At 33.3% G+C, this 19,208-nt stretch overlaps 1 protein-coding gene across 1 annotated transcript in view; it reads left to right on the forward strand.

The window, feature by feature from the left end:
* The first annotated feature begins 403 nt into the window (after nucleotides 1-403).
* LOC134689772 (serine/threonine-protein phosphatase 6 regulatory ankyrin repeat subunit A-like) overlaps nucleotides 404-19,208 on the forward strand; it is an 82,237-nt gene continuing 63,432 nt past the window's right edge. The window contains exons 1-3 of the mRNA XM_063549742.1: nucleotides 404-497; nucleotides 1,577-1,699; nucleotides 2,699-3,114. Coding sequence (XP_063405812.1) covers nucleotides 404-497; nucleotides 1,577-1,699; nucleotides 2,699-3,114 — 633 coding nt within the window. The remainder of the gene's footprint in view (nucleotides 498-1,576; nucleotides 1,700-2,698; nucleotides 3,115-19,208) is intronic.

The raw sequence follows: 19,208 nt of genomic DNA on the forward strand, positions 1-19,208 counted from the left end.
ATGGACAAATCTGTTGTAGAGTTGTCACTGACTAAGACGTACTTATAAATATAATTATTTTCTGTGAATGTATCTTACATTAATTTGAAGAATCCTTAACTATAGATAATTGTGCTGATCTGTAACATTAACATCTCAATGCCTTATATACCAGACGCTAGATTAAAAATGACCAGGAAAGGTAACACCCGGCCACCGAAAGCTTATTTATCTAAAAACCAAAAGGAACCTTATTCTCACTAATGACAAACTATATATCAATTTCATTATTTTAGAATGGATACTCAGTAACGATAGCTGTCACTGATGGAACAAACCTTTAAATGTACAGAAATTAAAAAAAACATTATATAAGATTCACAAAATGGGACAAATGACACAACATTATACTTACTAACAGAGAATGGATGAAGAACCATCTACATTACGTGGTAAAAAACGTCAAGGATCACAAGACGATGATGATGTCACACATGCAAAACGTCCATGTAAAGAAGGTATATTAAATTGTTTTTTTAGTTTACAAATATCGTACTGAGTAGACGTAATGCATAAAATTGGAAAGGAAATGGGAAATGTGTCATAGCAACAACAACCCGACCATAGAGCAGACAACAAAGTATTGCAATACTACAAACTCATATAGTAACATACATATATTGTGATAACTATGTTTGCATATTTGTATGTTCTTCAGAAATCCATATCATAAATGTATGCAATACTTTCTGAACGTACGGGAATGAACAAAAAAAAACAGAACTTAACTTCATTGATTTTTAGACTGCATATCCCGACAACCTCTTGACAGCTTTCAACAAACTTATATTTTCAATAATGTCAATTTGGAAATAACTACCAATAAGCGCGTACCATTTACATTGCCTTTGCTAAAATATAAAAGATTGTGTCTTATTCCGATTTTGTTATGCAAAGGAGGCTAATGATGCCAGTTCTACGCGTTTTATCATCACATATTTATTCGTTTGTTAAGGCTTCCACAAATCCCCTTACACCAATCATAGGTATAAACCAATGTAGGTTTTGATAAAACGTAAATTACAGTTCCTAAACTACGACAAAACAACACATAAATGACAAAACAAGTGACTTCCGGTTCAAAAATGGCGGCAAACATTTTGATAAAGTATTTTTTTATAATTTCCATTAACTTAACAAGTGATGTCAAATTCTATGTTAAGTTAAAATGCCTAGTTTTGTTAGATAGACAGGTTAGTTATCTTATAATTATCTGACAGTAGCCAATACAAAAACCCGTACAGGGAAGGACAGAGCGGTAGCATTTACAGTTGTCAACACAACTGGATTTTTTGCTGTTTTTGATCATGACAGGATGATGCAATGGCAGCCGTTGGTTAAAGTACCTGTCGAAAACAGAAATCAAGTTGAGCCCAAACTTGTCCTCCTTGATATGCTTTTTTTAATGTGCTCCGAAAAACACTCTTGTAGGCGGAACTGCAACACGTGCCGTTGCTTCCCGGGTTTAAAATAACATCGCGCCTCGTTAACAGCAAAATGCTTCTATGATGTCCATGTATGTGTCTTTATACTTCAGCGAAGAAAAGAACGTCCCTTACATCTGGAATGGATGAAGAACCATCTACATTACGTGGTAAAAAACGTCAAGGATCACAAGACGATGATGATGTCACACATGCAAAACGTCCATGTAAAGAAGGTATATTAAATTGTTTTTTTAGTTTACAAATATCGTACTGAGTAAACGTAATGCATAAAATTGGAAAGGAAATGGGAAATGTGTCATAGCAACAACAACCCGACCATAGAGCAGACAACAAAGTATTGCAATACTACAAACTCATATAGTAACAAACATATATTGTGATAACTATGTTTGCATATTTGTATGTTCTTCAGAAATCCATATCATAAATGTATGCAATACTTTCTGAACGTACGGGAATGAACAAAAAAAAACAGAACTTAACTTCATTGATTTTTAGAATGCATATCCCGATAACCTCTTGACAGCTTTCAACAAACTTATATTTTCAATAATGTCAATTTGGAAATAACTACCAATAAGCGCGTACCATTTACATTGCCTTTGTTAAAATATAAAAGATTGTGTCTTATTCCGATTTTGTTATGCAAAGGAGGCTAATGATGCCAGTTCTACGCGTTTTATCATCACATATTTATTCGTTTGTTAAGGCTTCCACAAATCCCCCTACACCAATCATTAGCAGTTGTTTAATTTGTTCATGTTGTTAGCTTAATAACTTTAAAGGAAAAAAGCATTTTCACTATTGCTTACATTTTGACTTTTGGGTGGTTTACCAGATGATATTTTTTTTATAAAAACAGGATAAATCCCGAAATTATTACTTTTTGAAGAGAGTGTTAGGTTTTTGTTTGGCAAGGCGATGGTCAAGAAACCGAAAGCTGGTTATATTAACTCAATAGCAAGCCAAACAGGGTTTGCATAATAAAATTTGTAAACACATTCGAAAACATATCGTGGGAACCAAGGGAATTAAAAAACAGATTGTATGACTAAAAGGACATTACCAAATAAATGTACGCATTAACGAGCCGACCAACGCCGTAGTAAACAATACTGATAAATCAGCAATCACATGTTAGAAAGTTGAGGAAAACATTACAATTGTGAAACAGAAAATTATAAACAATACTGTTCAACTGTTATTTATAGCAAAACCACCAAGTTTAGACGATGCTGAAAAAAGATGGTTGATTGTTGGAACATGTCTTCAAAGTGTAATATCACCACCCTTGAGGAAATATGTTGATTCAATTTTAGCAGTATTTTATAATGAACTTATTCGCGATCATAATATTGATACACAGATATATCCATCACATCTAAGAAAAGATCCCAAAACAGGAGCCTTCCTGAACTATAAAGCTGTCAATAACAACCAAGCAAAAAGTGGCAAAACAAGTTACGATTACACTATCAAGAATTCAGTTGATTTATCCAAGCTATATCTTGATACACCCATGGCGCTCTATGAAGGCTTTGATGAAACATGTGAACCTTCCGCTTTGCTGGGATTGATTATAAAAATTCACAAGTTTGATGAAGCTGTGAAGGAGGATGCTAGTGCTGTAAGTAAAGTATCTGTATAAACTGGTTTCTAACCACTTTTGAACACAGACCCTATATATGCTTTGATCGAAATAAGTAAATGGAATGAAATTATAAAATTGTTGTTGTTTTTAGACCAAAGAAAGCAGCGTAACACATTGTTAGCAGAACACGTTCAAATAAATAGTTTTAAGAAAAAGATTAAACTCAATAAACTATAGAATATATATAGTGGGAGATATTATGGACATAATTGTGCAAATCGTGATACAAGCATTAAATTTGGCATAAAGGTTGACTAAATGATATTAAAAAGAAATCAGGTGCTGGCCATCAAAAATTTCCATTTTTCAAGATGGCTACTGATCATTATGCAAATGGCGTCATATCCAATTGGCTACATTTCGAAAATCATTGAAAGCTGTGTTATAGGTATAAACCAATGTAGGTTTTGATAAAACGTAAATTACAGTTCCTAAACTACGACAAAACAACACATAAATGACAAAACAAGTGACTTCCGGTTCAAAAATGGCGGCAACAATTTTGATAAAGTATTTTTTTCATAATTTCCATTAACTTAACAAGTGATGTCAAATTCTATGTTAAGTTAAAATGCTTAGTTTTGTTAGATAGACAGGTTAGTTATCTTATAATTATCTGAGAGTAGCCAATACAAAAACCCGTACAGGGAAGGACAGAGCGGTAGCATTTACAGTTGTCAACACAACTGGATTTTTTGCTGTTTTTGATCATGACAGGATGATGCAATGGCAGCCGTTGGTTAATGTACCTGTCGAAAACAGAAATCAAGTTGAGCCCAAACTTGTCCTCCTTGATATGCTTTTTTTAATGTGCTCCGAAAAAAACTCTTGTAGGCGGAACTGCATCACGTGCCGTTGCTTCCCGGGTTTAAATTAACATCGCGCCTCGTTAACAGCAAAATGCTTCTATGATGTCCATGTATGTGTCTTTATACTTCAGCGAAGAAAAGAACGTCCCTTACATCTGGAAATACTTCCAATGTCATCCAAACTGACCTATTCCCTTTCCCGCGAAAATCCAATAAAGTATTACATCCTCTGAATGCATGAATGAAAGGAAGAGTAGCTACATTTTGGCACACGAGGACCAAACGCATTTATTATGCCACGTACAGGAAGCAAGCCAAACATGGACAAACATTCGTGTATCTGCTTCTCCATTATTACAAGGGGTAGCTGAAAAGTATCCTTATAAGTCTCTAAAGAAGCAATTCTGCCGGCAAGAAACTTGACACATTTCGTGTTGTTGTCATCTTCACAGAGAAAGCGATTCTAGTACTCTGGTGTTCTACTAGAACCAACACTTTTCCATCTAGCACAATAACCTTGCTTTCGTCTTGTCACATCTAGCCTTTAAATTATTCATTTAGTAAACATCAAATACAATGTCTATTCTTGAATACTTATCGATGCAAGATTTTATGTGAGGCAGTATGACATCATTTGCAAAATCATCAAATATTGTTGCCCAAAAAGCTGGCCTGGAACAAATCGTTGTGCCCCACTAACGATAAATGTGTCAGAATTGGATCATCTAATCGCAAAATGTTTCAAGTATACCCATTTGCACCGATTTAATACCACTGTTTGAAGTGACATTCTGAGACAAAAACGGAGGAGCAGTTTGTTTTTTATGGATTAAGAAATATTCCAGTCAATTTGTCTACTGTGACAAGAAATACAAGTCTAGAAAAGATATCGAAATCACTTTTAAGGTTCTCTATCTTTGTTTTTGCCAAAATCGTTTACAGTTTTGTTTTACGGACAAATAGGAAGTTGTTCTTTTTGATCTGGTTATAAGAAACAGGTTCTCCTTCGTTTTGCATTTGCTTCAAACGATCTTCGTAATGTTTGCCTTAGATCTTTTTTAAGAAATCTTTTTGTTTTTTGTAGATTGTTCATTATGTGGTTCATCTGTTATAGAATTCCACTCTATCTAATCTTTCAAATTCATCTGATAGTCTACTGACTTCTGGTCCAGCTACCATCCCTATGTCTAAATGGGATCTTCGGTTGATGTTATATTTGTTTTTCTCGTGGAATTTTATCTGATGCTCGGTCCGTTTCTGTGCGTGTTACATTTTAGTGTTATGTCGTTGATCTCCTCTTATAGTTAATGCGTTTTCCTCTGTTTTAGTTTGTTACCTCGATTTTGTTTTTTGTCCATGAATTTATGAGTTTTGAACAGCGGTATACTACTATTGCCTTTATTTAACCATATGACAACAACATCACAAATGTATTATTTTCTTGTGTTTGCCTGATCAATTGGACTATAAGAAAAATATTTGCTGGTCTTACGTACAGGAAAATTATCATTTTCAAAATTAATTGCCACCTGTGGGTGATGTTATAGAAGGGAAGCCATATATCGGAGAAGGTCGGTAACGATCGACAATAATTTACACGATCAAGACCTACATAAATACGGCATCATGCTTTATATGGACTGTTTGTACAAAATCTGACTCATGAAATGAGCAAACTACCAAATTCACAAATACATCTTATTTTATTATTGAACGCCAGGAACTAAACTTTGGTCTAGATGACTACATTTTCTTACACAAGTCCATCAAATCATTGAACGTCACAGCGTTTTGATATGCTTATAATTTCTGTGTTTAGCTTTCTTAAGCCGCTATATACAATTCAAGCAAAACACATACATTTATCTGATGTCTAGTCCTAGGTACATTTGAACATATATACAAAGAATCTGCCGTTCTAGGTGTTGCAATATTGGTTTTAGTGAGAACACATGTCCATCCACTAATACGTAATTTATCAACCAGAATTTTAAAACAAGTCATGTCAATGTGCAATCCACCTCAAATGACAATGAACTTATCTTCTCCGTACAAATCAGGCCATTCCCACTGAATAGCCATTACCAAAAGTGGCTGATCAGTCGTTACTATTGATGTTTCTCCCGCACTAACCACAATTATCGCCTTATCCATCGAATACCTGATCATTGCAACTGAATGGGCTTGTTTATAAACAGTGGCATCATAGATGTTACACTCACTTAAACAGATCTACAAGATCCTCGATTTTTTAATGCGATTAACTACAATTTATACCAGTGTGCCCTGGTAGTGCATACAAATCACTATTTATGTCTATAAATAGTTTGCACATGCGCAAATTATTAAATCATGTGAATCATAACCATGAAAAATGATATCAAACAAAAATCATAAGATCAGTGAAATTTCAAAAACACTAATTTTATAGTAAATAGTTCAAATGTTTTCAAATGAATTTTGATACATTTTTGCGCATGCGCAAACCCTTGATATGTCAAATATGCATTTCTAATAAATTTTTCACATGTAAGGAAGGTAGCCACCTAACTCGATATCTGGTTTGACCTAAAAGAAGGTCAAAGAAAAGTTTTCCAGTTAAAATAGTATTTTCAAACTGTAAAAACAGCCATTTTAAAAAAAGGCCGTGGTCATCTTAAATACATTTTTTTTTAATGGCCAGCAGTTGTTTCTTAAAAAGTATATAATAAGGATGCTTTGTGGTAATGTTCATGCTTGTATCATCATTTGCACAATTCCCTCGATTTTGCCAGCTAATATCTCCCACTAGAGTATGTAAACTCAAAGTGGTCAAACTGTTTACACTTCAATAAAAAGATCACTTCATTTTTTATAAAAACATGTATTTGTTTAACCCCTTCCCATTCACACCGGTACAGCTTACCGGTGAAGCCAATTTCAAGACTTTTTTGGGGCATTTAGACTTGTTCCATAGCCATTTGCTGACGTACAGATGTGGTTAAGTACTCAAATTAATCCTCAGATAACCAGCAATGCGATTTAATGTGCAGCATACCTCGATCATTATTAGTTAACAAAAAAGTCGCCTCTTACTGATGTGTGATTCTTCTGTAAAAATCATTAATTTTCTTCGAATTTTGAGGAAAATTCTCAAGACGAAGGGCAAAGAAAACTGCTCTTTTAAGAGGATTTATGACTTTTCTCAATAACTGTGCAGTGAGTTTTTGAAGAATAGTATTAAACTGATAGTTCTAACTTGTACACTAGTAGCAAATGTAATTTTTAGAGTAGAAGCGCACTCACAAACTTGAAAAATCCGAAGTTATTTCTTAGAGATATTATGAGAAAAGAGACAAAAACCACTTAAACATTCTAAAATGTTTTTGCAAAGATGAAATATATGTAACAAAACATGGTTTCGAAAATGTTGCGGTATGATAAAGTTGAAAACACTTTTGTTTGAATAAAGGAACATGCATATTTCAATGAAAAAATGGCATTGTAAAGAGTGGATTCCTCCTAGTTTTGCGTAAAAATCATGCATTTGGCAACAACAAAATATCATCTGAACACATAATTCCAAAAGGAAAACAAACTGGGTGAGAATCTTTATACTATTTTTTTTTTATTTCTTCCGTAGTAGTAGACTTAAGTACTTAAATTTCAATAAATTCAATACAATGCCAGTGGCGTAAGGGTACGATGATCAATCCCAAAGCGCTAAGATTGAGGGTTCGAATCTCACTGCCGGAGTTGGAAAAATAATTTCCTATATTAAATGTAACTTAACTTAACTTTACTTTACTTTCAATTTCAAAAAGCAAACCTACGAATTTTTTTTCAAGGAATGTGTGTGCCAAATTGCACCCCCTTTTTTTACCCCCTTGACGCCATCGGGCTCGGTCAAGGGTGTCCCAGATCAAGCTAGCATTGGTAATTCAATGAATTTTCACTTGTAAAAACAAAGTTTAAGTTGCTGATTGATTGAAAACGAATTAGACCAATAACTAGGGTCCAAGTTTGAATCGGACAAAAATGGTGTCTAATATCAGTTGTTTTGAATGTTACGGACATCTATATTTCAAGGCCTATAGCACATTATGCGTCTATTTTTTCCACTATGATAACTTTTATGGGTTCAACAGACTCAAGGTATTGTGTATCCACCAAAATATGACCCTATTAGCACACCTATATGTCTCTGCATGACTTTTTGTCCAAGGATTCCGTATCTTTTCACTTTTTCGCCAACAGTCACGTTACTTTTGGAAATAAACCACGTGACCAAAAAAATGACGAATTATCTCCAAACTTAATTTTCTGAATTATTTTACTAATTATCTTTCATTTGAGCCAAACATGACATGTGTATGACCATTGATGCGAATGCAGTATTCATTTAAACTTCGATAGTGTCTTTTCGATAAGAAAAGGCCTAAAATGCCTGAATGGGAAGGAGTTAATAATTGCATTATATATATAATTAATCTGTTGTAGAGTTGTCATGCACTCAGACGTACTTATAAATATAAGTATTTTCTATAATTGTATCTTGCATTAATTTGTAGCATCCTTTACTATGAATAATTGAGCTGATCTGTACCAATAACATTTCCATGCCTTATAAATCATGTACTGTAGTTCGACTCTAGATTACAACTGACGAGGAAAGGAAACACACGGCCACCGACCTTTATTTTTGTAACGCCCAGGTGGTTGTGTAGTCTAGAGGGACGGCTACAGTGCAAGAGATTTAGTGTGACGATATATCAGTAGCTAGGGTTTGAATCCCGGCGAGGGAAGAAAATAAAATGTGCGATACAGATCTACCATTGTTGAATTGATGTTTAGACGAGTTGTATATACAAAATATACACAGCCATGTATCACCATCATTGCTGGTGACCAGATGGATAAATCTGTTGTAGAGTTGTCATTGACTCAGACGTACTTATAAATTTACTTTTTTTCTGTGATTGTATCTTGCATTAATTTGTAGGATCCTTTACTATAGATAATTGAGCTGATCTGTAACAATAACATCTCAATGCCTTATATATCATGTACTGTAAGACGACGCTAGATTAAAACTGACGAGGAGAGGTAACACAAGCCACCAAAAGCTTCATTTTGATGAAGCCAAGGTGGTCGTGTGCTCTAGCAGGACGGCTACAGTGCAGGCGATTTGGTGTCACGATATCTCAGTAGCATGGGTTCGAATCCCGGCGAGGGAAGATAAATAAAATTTGCGAAGGCAAATTTACAAATCTCACAGTGTTGGGTTGATGTGTAGACGAGTTGTATATATGTGTTGTAGTGCAGCTTGTTAGTCAAATGCTTTTTGTTTTAAAAATACTTTTTTAACTTTTTTGGTCTTTTTGAAAATTATGTTCGTGCTGTATTTAGACCCTTCTTCACCGAAATTTGTTTTACACGCACACGTATAAAAATTGCGGTTCTTATCCAACGCAATCATTGGTTTGAACGTAGTTTTCAATTTAGACTTGTATATATTTTTTCATTTGGACTTGTATCATATTTTGCCTCCGTTATATATGATCAGTTCATTCTATATTGACTCTTAAAATGCAAGAGTCTATTTAAAAATGAGGGTTCTTTTTCAAAACATGACAGTACATTTTATATGGCCTTCCAAATACCGTTTCGATGCCTAACAACACCGACGACACATTTATAGTCGAAATCCGGATCTGGTGTACAAAACAATTATCAACACCTTATGTTTGTGGCATGACATCGTGGCCACAAGTTAATTGTTTTCTCTTTAGTATTAAATTGATATTAATATCAGTTTTGTTACATCTTGTGATCTTTGGAAAATGTTGTTTGTGCTGAATATAATATTATTATTTTCTGTGACTGTATCTTACATGTATTAATTTGTAGGATCCTTACTATAATTTAGCTGATCTGTAAAAATAAAATCTCCATGCCTTATATATCATGTACTTTAGTTAGACGCTAGATAAAAACTGACGTAGAAAGGTAACACCCGGCCACCAAAAGCTTCATTTTGATGAAGCCCAGGTGGTCGTGTGGTCTAGCAGGACGGCTACAGTGAAGGCGATTTGGTGTTACGATATCTCAGTAGCATGGGTTCAGATCCCGGCGAGGGAAGAACAAAAAAATTGCGAAAGCAAATTTACAGATCTAACATTGTTGAGTAAATTTTTAGACGAGTTGTATAAATATATATATAGCAAAAGTAAATAAACACGGTGTACAAAATGAATATAATATTATTTTTAAATTTGCAAACTACAATTCACATCAAATGATAACAGTTCGTTAAAATATTGCGACTAGCGCTTTCATGCCTTCTGGCAATCTTCAGGCGACGTTTTAACAATGTCCTTGACGACACTGCCGATGGTAACGTTTATTACGTTACAATAACGATAAGGGGAGATAAATTCAACGTATATATATATGCAGATAGGTGCAGTCTAATTTGTACAGCCTAGTTAACTTGTTAATCAGTCATCTTGGCTAGTCAAAGTTAACCTGTAACATGATTTATGACTGCTTTGACCAGTTCTTATACCAGTTATATTTTACTTGAAAAGCAGACTTTTTATGTCTGCCAAAGAGTAAACTTGGAAACAGGTCCGCTATTGATATAAGTTAACTTCTAACCAGTCCTGCCAGTTAATATTAGTTAACATTGATTTGAAAATCCCAATTGAAACCAGACCTCTTCTCAAGTTAACTTTTGACTGGTCTGCTCAAGACTAAGTTAACTTGTAACAAGGACCGCTCTACATAGATGTTTAAACATATTTTTTAATAATTTTAATTTTTGGTATTAACATTGAAAAATAAAGTGAAAGTAATACTTTCGTGATGAAAACACGATTAAGTACATAATTATATATGTAAATAAAGTACGCATAAAACGTTGCTAATTGTAGTTTATCCGTAATCGATCTGCCATTATATCAATTAAAAAACTATCTTAATTACAATGCTAACAGGCATAGAATGTATATTTCATTACCTATCAAATTCTACCATATTTCCCCTTGATTATGTAAATCTATAAAGCCGCATAGTATATATCAATACTATTTGATGTCCGGATAGAATTCATAATAGAAAATGAATGCAATATTTTAACACATGACTACAATGTTTTTTTGCACAAATTTAGCGTGCTAGCACGTCCTCCTTTTGTTAAACATGTTAAATATATTAATACGTAAACAATCCGTAGTTTTGATACCTTAGGCTAACTCCTACAACAAAAGTGTTTTGCCCCATTAAACAAAACTGATCTTATTTGCACATTATCATGTAAATTTATATATCTGCATATTAAATCAGCCTTATTTTTTTTATGTCAGGATACAATGTATAAAATTAATGACAAATATTGAAACAGATTGACTTAAAATTTGAAATAAATTTGACCATATCAACTCCTGACGACAGGGATATTGTAACAGTACAAGGTTTCCTCTTTCTAATATATTATATAGGTGTATGTTCAAATTCAAAACAAATCTGTCTTCAGTCATTGCAATATGATACTCTTATAGTTAATCTACAAAAGACACATCAGTGACTCTCCCAAAAACTTAAAATGTTGACGACACATATTTGGAGTGTCCTCCAAGTATTTCATATATTGATACGTCATAAAAATTCTGTAGTTTTGATACCTTAGGCTGACTTGTACGTGTTGTTTTCAATTATTATTCAAAAGATAGTCTCGCAACAAAATGTCTTTAGTTTTGATACCTCAGACTGACTCCTATAACAAAATTATTTGACCCCCATCAACCAAAACTGACCATATTTGCACTTTAACTTGTAAATCATGTAAGGCCTGTGAGTAAATCAGCCATATTCTTAACGCCAGGATTCAATGTTTTATATAAATGACAGCAATATAGGAATACAATAACTGAAAGATTGTGTACCAAAAAAATTTAGGGTGCTAGTATGTCCTCCAATTATATAATTTATTGATACGTAACAAAATTTCATTAGTTTCGATACCTAAGGCTGACTACTTTAACAAAATCATTTGACCGTATAAATTAAAACTGATCACATTTGAATTTTATTATGTAAATCTATATGGCTTAATGTCAGGATGAATTGTACTGTTGTATAATACAAATGAGAGCAATATTGAAAAACAAAACAAAGTGTCAACACTGACATGTCTGAAGTCATTTGTACTTCATAATAAAAAATACATGAGGTTCTCTTATGGGAATATATGATGCCGGTTGATTGATTTTTTGTGTAGCTAAACGTCAAATGGCAACTATTTTATTTATGTGCACAACGAGTGAATTATTTTTGGACGTCCCGTATATCTCAATTGTTGTCCTCAAAGACAAATCTCTCGACAAATCTGATAAAATTTACGAGATTTTTGATAGTTATACAATACCTCCTGTATCCGGACACTGTGCACGTTTCCATTGTGTTTCGTTATACTAGTTTGTGGAAAACGGAATTGTATATCCTATGCAAACAAGGTGAATTACGATGAAACATCTAGGAATGTAATGATAAAAGTAAAATTTAGGAAGAGACAGTAAAAAATTGGTGAACGAAACAATGTCGACAATGATGTTAATATCCCATGATATAAGAATATTGTTCCGATGCGTTGGATAACCATTCTATCCGCCTTCTAATAATAAAAAATCCTAAAAACTTTCTTTCTTTAATGATACATGTACAGCTGTCCACATGTCTGGGTAGGAGCAGACCTATTCACAGGTCTGGTTTGGGGCAGACTTGTCTTCAGGATTGATCAAGCACAGACTTGTGTACAGATCTGGACTGGGGAAGACCTGTCGATATGTCTGTAGCGGTCCTTAAAAACTGACAGTAAATTTGGTCAACCAACCACGTAGTTATCTTACTTGTCTGCTTAAAATTTCTCAAGTTAACTTAGACAGCAGTCAACAAGTCTGTTCCAAGTTAACTTTTGTCAAGGTTGAAACAGCACCCATCAGCTGTATATACATACAAAATATATGAAAATGAAGTGAAAGGGAAATATGACAATTAAATATAAGAAGATGCAGTGTAATTGCCAATGAGAAAACGCTCCACAAGAGACAAAATAAATGTTTTACATTATTTGAAGACTTTTAAATACTATGGTATTTTTTTTTCATTTTCCTGTTTTATTTATTTCTTCTTTATTAGAGGTTTCAAATACCTATAATAGTACATGAACTATGTTTTTTTTTCACGACAGGTACGTCAATATGTAAGAAATCAATGGGCTCATTGTAAAATCAATGAGTGGGATACTGCAAAATTTACCAAATCATTCAAATTGATGAAGAAGCTAGTCGAGGACATCAATCTGGATTGCAATGAAAAAAGGCTTATTATGGAAGAAATAAACAAATGGCAAAGAAATGGTAATGTTGAATCATCATTATAGTTTTGAGTGTCAACATGGACAAGAAATATACATTTGCGAATGTGTCCGATTATGATATATGCATACATGTTACTACTAATGCTTTATTTAAATATGAACTTTTATATTTAAAATAACAGCGAAAAGCAGTTTTATATGATATGTATTTTTAAAATCTCATTGCTAGGTAAAAAACTGATTGAAATTTAGTAATTAGTAATTGAGACATGCCTTATGTATTTGTAATAATTGGCTTTCTTCAATATCATTTAGTAATTTTCGTCTCATCTTAATTTTAGACTACATGATTTGTACCCTTATAGATTGACACCTTTGATTAACGGTTGTTGTGTCCAGGTTTCCTAGTTCCAATTTAAGGATTCCTGACTCCATTGATAAGGAACTAAGCCTCAAAAGTAGCAAGCCCGTTGCTCGATGAGAATTTGCGAAGCTAATTTTATGCCCATTATGACCACACATTCTAGCAATTCAAAAGACAACATATACATATAGGACTCGGCGGTGCGATAGGGACGCTGAAGTGCGACACTCATGCTCTAGTGCAATGATCTACACTGATAAGGTCCGTTTGCTGATGTACAACGGTCTATTTGTCGCATAATAGCTAGTCTAAAATCTACAGATATGCAATTGTAAAGAAAAGCACTTGCAGATTTTGGTTAAAGTTAGTATATGGAAAAAAAGGTCTATGACTGTCCTTGAATATATTGTATTTAGTCGTATACTAAATGAGAGTTTGTCCTCTTTGGTCATGTTAACACAATTCTGCATTAACGTTTCATTTTAACTCTATTTCTCCTTTACGTTCCTCTCTTAACTTAATATGATAATGAGGAGAGTCTGATTGTGGACCCGTTTGCATTTAGAGAATACCACGCTCAATCGTATGTAAAAGCAACATTTTGCAGAGTTAAAAAAAAGGCAACAAAGGGTACACTTTCCACTATCCATCAATCTTCTGTCTATATCAAAGTAGTCAAAGTTTATACGCCGTTATCAACACACACAATCTAAGAAAACTTCTACTTCGACATCAAAAATATTTAAAATGAAGTTTGTGTAGACCATCTTAATTCAGCTTTACAATATTATAATCAAAATTCAGCGTAGCTATCAACCATATAATTTCAAAATGCAACCATCGCCCTTAATCGTGATTTAAAACACACTTCAGCGAACTAATGTATTTCACGTGTCGTACTATAACTGATTATTGGTTTACATGTTTAATTTATAATATCGAAAACTTAGTGTATTGTTATCAAGCAAATAATCATGTGTCTGTGCACGCATGTACATTGCTTGGTATATGACTAACGGCCTTTCAGCGCATCTGATGGTTAATTATTACCTGGAGTATACATATGCTCTTGATTTTACCTATACACTTTTGAGAACATTAATCAATTAATATTTCGTTTTGATTGCTTTATGTTTTGACATCCCTGCTTTTTTTTGTTGTAAAAAATCATTAATCATGTGATATTCTGCATCTTAAGGGCAATATCATAAATAGACATCATAATCAGCAATACAAGATCAACCGGATAACCAAGCAAAAAGTAGGTAAAATACCTTAATTTGCCTGTCTACTTCCTTTGTTGTAACACTTGAACGATTTGTTTTATCCTTATCACTTTTTGACAAAAAACACAACAGTAGGTAGAAAGAAACAGTTAACATTTAAAAAGGCCAGAAAGACGGAAACAACATAAAGATATTTCATTTATAAATTACAATTAATCTAAATTGTAGTACAGTGAGTGGCGAGTGATGAAGATTTAATTCAGGTTAAAAATAAAAGCTCTAAAGAGCCTATGATATTGTTTGATGATTAAAACATACATTGAAACAACACATACAATTATACAATTGATAAATAAAATGCTATTTCAAATTGTTTCATAGTTGAATATGTGATAAATTCAGTTGAGGTATGTTGTAATATGGCAAATTTTAGTTTATACATGTTTGTACTTTATTTTTTATTCAATTTTGTAAATCAACCTCCACGGATTTTTTTTTGTTTTTGCTAAGGTACACGCTTTTTGAGTGGACAAAATCATGATCAGAAATTTCGCAAACAAACAAAGATTCTTGCTGAACATATGAAAACAGCAGGATATTCTGAAATGGACGAAAACCTGAAAGAGAGATTTATTAAAATAATCGAAGTAAGTAAAACGTTATCAAATGTATGGGAAATAAACTCATGATCGATACCGATCTTTAAGTCTGAGTGATTGGTCAAAAATAATGTTCATTTAATTCTTGAACTAATACATGTATATATTATAAACGAGGTCTACTGTGCACTTTTTTATCATTTTTTACGCATCCATATCTTGCATCCAACTCGTGTTTTCGAGTCGTAGTTTACCGACTGTAACATTAAAGAAAATAATCAGCAAAGATGCATGAATATTGAGAATGGGTATGACATAAACACTAGTAGAAAATGGTTTATTTCAATGACAGATCCATGCGTATTGCAATCATCCGCATTTTACTAGAAAGGTCTCGAAATTGAGTGTATACAGAAAACATATTGACGAATTGTTTACTGGAAGCTAACAATTAGAAAAACAAATCTTCTGAATTAGGACAAGCTATTGAATGTTTTGAGAAGCCATAACATTATAAAAATTATATGCATTTGTTTTCTTAATTCCAGAAGTAATTGATCAAAGTTATACTTTATTGTAGTTTTAACATAGGTAGGCATACTATTCGTAATTATTTTTGCCCGATCAATAAAATAACGAATATAATGTCTACCATTGATAAAACTACAATACACAGTAAAGCTTGCATCAATTATTTCTATTCTGAATAGGAAACTAAAGGTTATTGGTATGTCCGATGTGTATAAGTGTAAATCGTTTCTGTATGCTCCTCCTATTTTAGTTTTTAAACAAACAAAAGGCTGGCAATGTTATTTTTTAGAGGGAGGGTTGAGGGCTTGAACCGCCAGCATGAACGGTTGTCGTTTATAGGTCAAATATGTCAATTTTAAATAGCAGCATATTACAGTCATTATAAACAAATTAGTAGCAATATGTGCATCTTTTAAGAGTTGGAAGTCTTTAAATGCTTGCCAATTTGATCAAATGCATTATTCTGCAGTATTCAATTTACGCATGTGCACACACATTTTTGATTTGCAAGATTTAGAGCATGGGTTTATTCACCAAAGCGCAAAAGAAGCACCTCAAGGTAGGGCTTGAAGTTTCATGTGCATTTAACCTAGTATCTGATAGCGACAATAAGAGAAATTAGGCAATAAGCTTAAATCATAGGTAATAAGATATCTCCTAGGCTGTAAGTCTATTGCCTAAATGATGTTAGGCACCAGTCCTAAATCCTGAAAAAACACATGTGCAGGCTTTCAACCTAATGGCTTAAATTTAAATACGAGTAAACAAAAGACATTTATTCATTTTAATAAACATAAATGACGTCTTTCGATTAATCCATTGTATGTTGGATGTGTACTGATTAATTGCTTAGTCTTAGAGGCATGATTGTTTATTAGTTGTTAATGACTTTGAACTAGCTGTCAGATAACTGTGAGTACTCTCAGATCTGTTCATTGTGTCTTTTTGTGTCGGGATGTATAAGTACCCAGCCACGTCCACTTGTATTCTTTGTTTATCTGATGAGTAAGCCTTTTTCAACTGATTTTTATAGATCGTTCTTATGTTGAACTGTTATAACACTGTCCAAGGTTAGGGGGAGGGTTGGGATCCCGCTAACATGTTTAACCCCGCCACATTATTCATGTATGTGCCTGTCCCAAGTCAGGAGCCTGTAATTCAGTGGTTGTCGTTTGTTTATGTGTTACATATTTGTGTTTCGTTCATTTTTTTAAATAAATAAGGCCGATAGTTTTCTCCCTTGAATTGTTTTACATTGTCTTATCAGGGCCTTTTATAGCTGACTATATGCGGTATGGGCTTTGCTCATTGTTGAAGGCCGTACGGTGACCTATAATTGTTAAAGTTTGTGTCAATTTGGTCTTTTGTGAATAGTGGAAAGTTGTCTCATTGGAAATCATACCACATCTTCTTTTTTATATATATTTGTTGCATAATAATGATGAGAATTGTAGTTCAAAGAAGACACCCCATACTTTAAAATTATAGGTATATTGATCCAATATCCACCCGTTTATAGTATGGATCATATTTCTGACCTTACATTGATTACGTGCTACGTGTACAATGTTTATTTCTTTCGGAATTATATTCCAGTTAACTATCTTCAGAGGTCGTCCGTTTTGTTTATTATTGTCTATATGTTTATTTGTTTATTTTTTTGTACATTTCATTTTTAATTATTATTGTACCTTTTATTTATTATTGTTCGTTTTATCAACGTATCAACATCTTATTGGAGTACTATTTCTATGGAAAGGACGACATCAAACAAAATTAAAAATGGATATGGGGAATGTGTCAAAGAGTCAACATTTCTTCCCAATGAACATAAAACATTGGAAGGCCACAAACGGATCTTCATTACCCGCACTCAGAGGCTTGCTATAGGTGGCCCCTAAACAAAATATGTTAACTGGTTCAGTGATAATAGACGTCATACTAAACTCCAAAATATATAAATGAACTAATGTTAGTAAATTGAAAATCATACGAGAGGCTTTTTGAGATGTTAACCCTGCCGCCATACTGCAAGCCAATGTAGTAAAAACACATAGTAATACGCACAGTGACACTCAGTTTAAAAGAAGTCCGAGTGTGGTAGCTGTTTATGTAACAAAAGAAAACAAAGCCAATGTAGTAAAAACACATAGTAATACGCACAGTGACACTCAGTTTAAAAGAAGTCCGAGTGTGGTAGCTGTTTATGTAACAAAAGAAAACAAATTCCAGCATGTTAAATACATACAAACTACATATTAGAGTATTATTACTATGTAAAAGAGTAAGCTTAAGGCTAGCTATAACTTTTGATACATGTTCCTTGTTTTCGCCGATTTAAATTTAGACCTCAAAGGCAAAAGAAATTTGTCCTCAACAGAGATGTTGTCACATAGTTAAGATGCAGAAGTGAAAAACACAATATCTCCTGGGGGTATTTAAACGAAATTGTTAACAAAGAACATTTACCTATCCAATTTTTAAATAATCGGAAAACCAGAATTTTAAGATTTGTTAAAGAATGTATGTTTAGGGGGTATAGAACACCTGAGAAAAGATAACTCTTACTCATGGTCTGATTCATTGCTACGTTTTAAAATTATGTGCAATATGCAATCTTTTGAAAGATCATGGTTATAATGTAAAGCTGTGCACCTATTGTTATTCCTTTAATCCATATAAAGTTACTCATTTTCCATGAATGATCTTCAAAGAGACATAATAGGGGAATTTCAAAGTGAAACAAATTTACTAAGAGAAAACCAGAACCCTAGAAAAGGAGGGAAACAGAAAGGTCAAAGACCATAACTGTTTTCGTTTTTTACTTGCCAATGCATAGGTCTTACATAAAATGAAATAAAGTACAAACAGTCATATGTCTGAGGATGCTATCAATGGATTTTATGGAGGTGGGGGGAGAGGGACAGAATTAAAAATGTTGTCCTGCTTTTTTATTTGTAATTATAGGGGGAGGGGGATTGGACAGAGATTTTTTTTAAGCTCCTGATTTCGGAATCAGGAAATTCTTTTTTCGAAATTCGGGGTGTCGGGATTTATTTTTTTTTAAACTCGGAATTTCGTCCTATAGTGTACCCTCCCTTATTTGACATAATTGTCCTGCATTTTTTTTTTCATTCTTAAGGAATCTGTAATTTTCATTAGTATATCCTGAAATTGTTTACA

This window comes from Mytilus trossulus, chromosome 11 (genome assembly GCF_036588685.1).
Source record: "Mytilus trossulus isolate FHL-02 chromosome 11, PNRI_Mtr1.1.1.hap1, whole genome shotgun sequence".
Classification (NCBI taxonomy): Eukaryota; Metazoa; Mollusca; class Bivalvia; order Mytilida; family Mytilidae; genus Mytilus; species Mytilus trossulus.